The following is an 8,181-nucleotide window of genomic DNA, read 5'->3' as shown; positions in this document are numbered from 1 at the left end:
ATTAATTAACGACTGGAGGCGTAACAGTATTTTCTACTAACAATTCCTCCTAAGTTCATATGCTAAAGAAGAAGAAAAAAAGATAATTGTTCTTTCAAAACATTTTCATACCTAGAAGTCCAGGTTCTCCAAAATCACCTTTCTGACCAAGTGATGCAGATTCTCCAGGTAGACCTTCAGGTCCTTGTGGCCCAGGTTCTCCTACTTCACCTCTAAATCCTGGTAAACCTTGTTGTCCTTGATATCCTGCATACCCCGACTCTCCTTGCTTTCCTAATATCAGTTTAAAAAAGCATATAGAAGTTATCTACAAAAATAATTTTAACAGTAAAATTGCATTAAAATATATTCATCTGAAACTAGAAACATAAATTTAAAATCTTTTATAGCTTGTAGTGACAATAAAGAACAATCTCTTACACAAGCTCAAATAACAAGAATCAGATTGAAATCATAAGAATGCCACAAACCATTTAGCTACATTATTGAAAATGATGAATTGAAAATGTCAAGATGGTAATTTGATAAATTTCTATATCACTTAAATTAAATTTCATAACTAATAGACTAAATATGTCACTTGAATATAACAGTAAGTTTCAAACCACCTAGCTTAAATTCAGAACTTGAAAGAATGTAATGATAATTTGTCATAGAGAGAATAAAATATTATACTTGGATTACAATACTGATTAATAATTCTCAAAAATATCTCATTTGACACAGTGGACCCAAATTACCTATTAATAAATTTCCCACATATTGATAATATAAACTTAAGTATTTTATTTTTTAAGGACAAAAAACAAAACATTAAAACTAAACGCAACTTGATAAAATAAACAGTTGACAAATCTGAACAAAATATTATTACATAAAATGAACCAATGTGTGCATACAATGGTGAAAACTGAATGATTTGAGAATCACATTAGATACACTGCTAGAATATTTTCTTTACTATAAGACTCCTATATCAACAATTACACAGACCTTTGAAGCCTGGTACTCCCTGTAGTCCAGGCTGTCCAGGTATTCCAGATTTTCCTGGTGGTCCTGGTTCTCCAGGTTCACCGCTCATGCCTTTCCAATAAAACAAAAGCTGAATATTTTCTTACTTGAAATACATCCTGATCAAACCAAACATTATAAACAAAGTGTGAAATCACTAAGATATTGTTACTTCCTTATCATATTGTAATGGATATCACTTGTCTTATTGCAGTTATATATATAACAAAATTACCGACTATGCATAAAAAGTAGGAATTTCTTGTTTTAGTTGATCATTGTTGAATTGATACATCAAATCCTAACAGACCACTCTTTGGATGTTTAAACAATTTTGATAGTTATGTACAAAATACTTTATGAAGAAAATACAAGTTGAGCCAAGGATTAGTGAAGTAAACAGCTCAAGATATTCGTCTAGATTTCAATAATCATAGTAAGGTGGAACCAGGGGTTAAATTGGGGTGGAATGGCCTGGAACAGGGTTCTCCTTCTTCAGGATTCAAGCCATTAGCATACGTGGTCTTCTGAATGGAATGTAAAAGTTGATCATAAAAGATAGTTCCACCTCTTTTAAAATCCCAATTTAGCCACTGGGTAGAACTTTTATGTAATAATTTCTCATAACATGGCTTCGTTTGTAGTCCACAGCTTACAAAGTCTTAGACTGATACATACTACAGATAGTAGAAAACACTTCCAGCTCACAAAGAAAATATTCAAATTGTGAATATAATGCATGAGAAAACAATATTATATATATATATAAACTTCATTAAAGTATGCAATCTCTCTCAAAGTATATCCATATGTTGGCTACGTCTGGTTGTTGCTTTATATAATAGGTATCATTATAACAAACATTTGACATTCTGTGATTTTAAAAATTTAATAATGAATCAAGCTTACCAAATTATTAAAAATTTCTTTCATTTAAATATTTTATATATAACTAGTTATGGAAGATAATTTCATAATATTTTTAAATGTTCTGCTGAGGGGACAGCATCAAAAATCCTAGATTTGCTACATGCCCAACACAAAAAAAATATACAAGGTATGCATTTAAACTTTTAATAACACATTAGAAACATTTTCAATCAAATCTTCATACACATAAGCAAAGGAGTACTATAATTCAAGCATGAAAAGGACTTCCTCTAACTTCATTTGTACAGAAAAGTTTATAAGTGACAATTGCTCAAAAGAAAAGATAATAGTGAAGGCCCTAAAAAGAAATTAGTACATATATATATATTAAAACTTGTATGTTATAAACAGTGTTTTACTTCAAAGACAATGGTAATTCATAGCTGTTACAAAATATTAACGATTGCTGAAAATAGTAGAACTGATGAACAAATGAAAATAGTATTGAATAAACAATTTTTCATGTGTTTCCAAAGATAATTTGTTGGTGTTCTTCAAAACTACAAACAACTGATGGTTTTATTCATTAACACCACCATTAGAATTTTTTTTTATATTATATTCAAAAATGTACCTGGGTCCTTTATGAATATATAAAGGTGTAGCAAAGTTTCATGCCTGTGAGTTCATGTAAATGTAAGAAGTATTACCCTACCTACACCCTGAGATGAAGAAAATATGATTCATGTTACCTCACAATTGAATACGCATTATTTTTCATTCTCCGGTAAAAACACTGTGAGTCCAGTATGCCAGTTTTCATATAAATAATTCATTAACTGTCTCCAAGAGGGGGAGACAAGATACTGATGGCGACCAAACTTAGGAATAAAACAAATATCAACTCAAATGAAGTAGGATTTCAGACACTGGAAAAGTCAATAAGCTCATGAGTGACCTATACATTTTTCACAGATTATAACCTGAATTACATTTTATCCTGGAAAGTTAATTTTGAAATAATTCTACACATACAACAATCTGTTAAGATTATAAATACTTAACAGACATTACTATAGTACAGTGTAGTAAAAGGTGTGTATAAAAAGTGTGGAAAAATAGCATCACATTTACAGAAAGAATACTATAATAATGAAAAATATAAATACAATTTTTTATTAAACTTATAATTTCATTACTTCTGGTTCTCATTATTAAATTAACAAAAATTAAAGGAAGTACCCTGTTATGTAAAACTTAAAACTTGTTTATTGTTAGATATACAGAACATAATATCTATGGTTACAACATTTCACTAGGTTAAGCTGGCATCATCAAATACAACAACCATAGATATTATACTCTGTATATGCAACAATAAACAAGTTTTAAAAAGTAACAGTGTCTTGCATATATAAGTAGAGTCAGAAAAATCACAAGATTATACAAACTATGCTTTTACTTATTTGGCACATACACAGTTTCGGTGTATTCTGATTGTTTACTTAATAGCCTTATGTGCCATTCAAGTGACAGTATTTTGCTTTTGACATAGACGTATGTATACTCACACATTCACAGATACTTCAGCAGTATCAGTGATAATATTACTAGCAATCAAGTGCCACTGAAGTTTGATCACATGGTTATAAAAATTAAAGATAACATTTAGCTAAGTCTGCTGTACTAAAACTAAACAAACCAAAATAAAATAAAAACCTTAAGTTGTTAAATGTTGTAAGAAACACTTAATGTATAAATTTTTAAAACTCTGTAATAGAGTAATATTTTATTAAAGACAAAAATATGTCAAAAATGCTGACCTGTACTCAAACAAATATAAATATACACAACTGCCAATATTAAAAAGAATTATATAGAATCAATATATATATAAAAAACTATCTACCTATTAATCCTGGTAATCCATCTATTCCAGGGATTCCAGGTGTTCCTGGCACACCATCCTGGCCTGGGACACCAGAGATTCCTCTATCTCCTGACATACCTATTATTCCTTTTTCACCAGAAATCCCAACTTGTCCTGGAGGTCCCTTAAAACCTTTTTGTCCTCTTGGACCTACATAATAGTAGGAAATCACAACTTGCCAGTGAAAAGAAGAAAATCTGATTGAAAACACAGTCTCAGTAATAATCAGGTTCTTGTAAAAGCATGAAAGTCTTAAAATATTTCTCTTTTGATTTCATTTGATAAATAAATAATTGCACACAAGTAATTATCTGAAATATTCAAGTAAGAAAGTAAGAATTATTGCATAATTACTTATTGTTGTAATTGTATAAACAAGCAAAACAAAAAACAGTATGAAAAAAATCTATATGTTTTTAATGTGTAGTTTTCAATCACAGTTCTATAAATTTAAAATATCTATTTTTGAAATTAAATACCACTGTTTGAAGTATGCTACACTCAGCAGATCCACATTCTATCTAAAAATCCATTCTTACCATCAAACCCTCTGAGTCCAGGCTTTCCTGGAGCACCAACAGTACCAATTCCAGCAACACCAGGAATTCCTTTCTCTCCTTTCAAACCAGGGAATCCTTCCTGCCCAGGTGAGCCTTTTAAAAAGATTAAAGTGTTCAGGACCACTATTACAACTACTTAATTTATCAGTCTAGCACATATACAATATAATAAACATATCCCAACACCATGCTTTAAAATATCCTAAAACAGTTTTTTTTTTTTACAAAGTAGTAATCCTTCGTCTAAATTTTCAGCCAATGCAAGTTATTTCTACTGTTTCAAAATAAATTAACTAAGCAAATCCAAGACTTTTTTATAGCTTTTAATTGCTAAATACCTGTTTTTGAAGACTGAAAAACTGAAGTGCTACATATCAATAAAACCTACAAATCTTGTTTGAATTTTTAGTATATATTTTCTGAAAAACTATGTTATTCTAAGGAAAAAATCAATCGTTATTCATTTAACATGACATGGAGTAATAAATAGATACATGTGTAGCTTTATTTCATAACTTACCTGTACTATATTTGGTTTGTTTTTTTATTGAATTTCTATTGTAGTATATAGCTAAAACAGAACAAATTATGGAAGTATAGAGCACTTCATAACTAAGTATCCTACCCTTAGGTCCTGGATCTCCTACTTGGCCAGATTCACCAGACTGTCCATAAAATCCAGATGTCCCATAATCCCCTTGATCACCTTGCCGACCAGGAGGTCCACGTAAACCACGAGGGCCTTCTATTCCCTCATCTCCAGGTGACCCTTGCATTCCCTAAAAGTTTTATAAATTCATCATCACCCACTAAATGAAGACCAATATATACATTTTTTAATAACTTTACTACATTGGCCCTATGAAAACCCATGCATAAGTTAGCAGTTTTGCACACTTCTGTATGATATAATCTGTTAGAGGAAGCTTTTGATGCTTTAAAAATTGACTCGACATGCTTGTTTCATTGCTTATTTTTTTTTTTCCATTATTACTGAAATTTATCTTTATTAAACTGAAATTATCAATGCTTAAGCTATTATGTGGAATCTCTGTGGTGTCTGTATAATTTGAGTTTTAATGAAGATGAGTGCATATAATCTTTAATCAGTAGTCATTGCCTCTCTTTTGAACTTTTCATTGATGATTTATTATTATTTCTAATACTAAAAAAAAATAACCTGTTTTATGACAGTTTACTGACTTGTATAATAGAAAAAATCCCAGGTAAAAATCTTAGAATAATCATATATTTCAATCATTTTGAAGTTTAGCGATGTAATCTTTATTTTTATAACTTAAGTAAGTATTGTATTACTTAGCATGTTTTCTCACATATGTAATATTACATTCCAATTATTATTGAAAAAATAGTGTTTAAGCCATCTTTCAGTAGAAAACATTGTCAAACAAGTTTTGATTTTGCTGATAAATTTACTTTGTTAACCAACAAATTGTAATTTCTCTACCAGACACATGAAAGTCTTTATTGCCAAAGCAAACAACCATTTCCAAACATATTCACTAAATTCCTGGACTAAAACATAAACCTAGCATTACGTGTTTGAACTTTTTATCAATTTTCTTGCTTTACTTTATGTGCTATTTATCTTGTCGTTTTAGTGCAAAGATACACAATGAGCTACCTGCACTTTGTCCACCACAGATTTTAGCATTTTAAGTCTGTAAACGTATAGTTGACCACTGGGAAACCTTTTATGTGCAACTTTTCTAAGGTATTTCACCTAAACATTCACAAAATACTCTTACATTCTAAAATCAGGATCATCAAATAATATTTCCACTTAAATAAATAGATGTATACATCACATAAAAAGTTAAATAGTTATAAAAAATACTAAGAAGTGAACCACCACCTAATTTCAATAAAGCAATCAATATAATGAGAACAATTCTGAAAACATACATTATTGTTGTTTCTAAACACACAAGAACACTAGAGGCACATAGGAAGTTATCATTCTTTATTTCTACCTTTAACCCTGGAGGGCCGTCTGGACCTTGTAGTCCTCTAATTCCTGGAAATCCAGGGATTCCAGGTAGCCCATTATCACCATCTATACCTGGATATCCTTTCCTTCCTGTTTCTCCACGAGGGTAAGTTCCATTTCTACCAGGAGATCCTCTACGACCATCTAAGCCATTCAACCCCGTGAAGCCTTTTGGACCAACAATTCCTAAAAAGAAAACAATGTACTGCAGAACACATAACTTTTTCCCTGAATCTGTTCCATTACTATAATGTTTTACATTTCCCTCCCTGCACATACATTAGTAGAATACACCATTTGTTTAGATATACAAAATAGACTGATCATGTGACGTGTCAAGTTTTAGATGACTTAATGAACACAGAGATGTTGTTATACTAAAGTTAATATGCCTGACAATGGGTAGAAAAAACATTTCTGACTTTATAAAGAACAAAGTGGGTGCTATCTATCAGGGCATTGTTATCAAAGATCGTTTCTCTTACCAATTGTTCAAAGAAATCTGTAATAAAAGTCAATAATAAGTAGCAGTTAATAAAGTGTACATCTACCACTAGGAAAAACTGGTCATCAACTTCTAGTGTTTGACAAAAACAAAAGATAACTGGACAGACTTTTAAAGTATAAAAGTCAATAATAAGTAGCAGTTAATAAAGTGTACATCTACCACCAGGAAAAACTGTTCATCAACTTCTAGTGTTTGACAAAAACAAAAGATAACTGGACAGACTTTTAAAGTATAACAGTCATCAGAAAAATGTTTAATATCTTAAATAGTGGTCAGGATTCAATCATAATATATCTGAGAAATTACAAAAACTGATCTTTTTGACAGCCAGAAACCTTTTGGAAATACCTCATTTCTGATATAAACAGGCCATGCCCCCCTTTGGCTGCATTTCCCTGCAATTCCTAATTTCACTATGTAAATTTTCGCAGTTTTATGGTCTTTAGCTTCAACTTATTACATTATTTTAAGGTAAATTCTGTCTGTACTGAACCTGAAAGTTGTAATTATTTTCTGAATAAACTTGCTGATCCATCTTCATTGTGTTTTTAAGGTAAATTTTGTCTGTACCTACCTGCAGCTAGTAATTCAAGATCTCATATCTCACACCTTAAAATGCTCATGCTATAACACTCATTTAACCAATGTAAAGGAAATAATAAAGTTTTAAATTATATTTAAATTATAAAAATAAATAGAAATTATATGCAAGTATGAATTTTAAGATTTTGCTCTCCCCCTTTCAAATTCCAGGATGCACCCTGGGATCAAAAGAGTCATATTTTGCCATTTTTTATATTGATGGTAAACTAAGAATATGGAGAAAACTACATGAGGCACTTAACCTTGTTAGTACTGTTCTAAAAGTGAAAGCTATTGAAGATAATGTAATGAAGTAAGAAATTTAAGATTTTGTTTTTTTATGGGTGAATAACATCCAGAGTGTGCTTGAACCTTGTTTCCTACATTGTCTATCCCCACAATGCTGCATTTTTGCCATTATGAATAAGTTTCTCTTCCAAAACTGTAATAAAACAATCATGAACTATGATCAAATTGTCTGAAATTGGTTTAAACAAATTTTAGTGACTTCTGTCAGCTTTCTTAGCCAAAACAGTATATTTCACTTAAATATTTACAAAAGCATATGTTGACAGGATAAAATGATTGAAGTGAATTACAAACCACAGTATATATATACACCTGGAAAAAAGTTAAGCACCCCCAAATATTTTTCAGGATTGCTTATTGAAAATAAGGTTTAATTTTCATGATGTTGAGCAATGTTCAT

At 30.5% G+C, this 8,181-nt stretch overlaps 1 protein-coding gene across 1 annotated transcript in view; it reads right to left on the bottom strand.

Moving 5' to 3' along the window:
- Positions 1 to 8,181, bottom strand: part of LOC106466016 (collagen alpha-5(IV) chain-like) — a gene marked incomplete at its 3' end in the record, with an annotated part of 70,535 nt that overhangs the window by 8,526 nt on the left and 53,828 nt on the right. The window contains exons 23-28 of the mRNA XM_022393975.1: positions 6,366 to 6,568; positions 4,997 to 5,150; positions 4,351 to 4,464; positions 3,791 to 3,961; positions 994 to 1,083; positions 112 to 273 (exon numbers count right to left, since the gene is read on the bottom strand). Of these exons, the coding sequence (XP_022249683.1) occupies positions 112 to 273; positions 994 to 1,083; positions 3,791 to 3,961; positions 4,351 to 4,464; positions 4,997 to 5,150; positions 6,366 to 6,568 (894 nt within the window). The remainder of the gene's footprint in view (positions 1 to 111; positions 274 to 993; positions 1,084 to 3,790; positions 3,962 to 4,350; positions 4,465 to 4,996; positions 5,151 to 6,365; positions 6,569 to 8,181) is intronic.

The sequence above is a fragment of the Limulus polyphemus genome, unplaced genomic scaffold (assembly GCF_000517525.1).
Source record: "Limulus polyphemus unplaced genomic scaffold, Limulus_polyphemus-2.1.2 Scaffold2122, whole genome shotgun sequence".
NCBI classification, from domain to species: domain Eukaryota; kingdom Metazoa; phylum Arthropoda; class Merostomata; order Xiphosura; family Limulidae; genus Limulus; species Limulus polyphemus.
The sequence above is the reverse complement of the archived record's forward strand: the minus strand, read 5'-3'. Positions and strand labels throughout refer to the sequence as shown.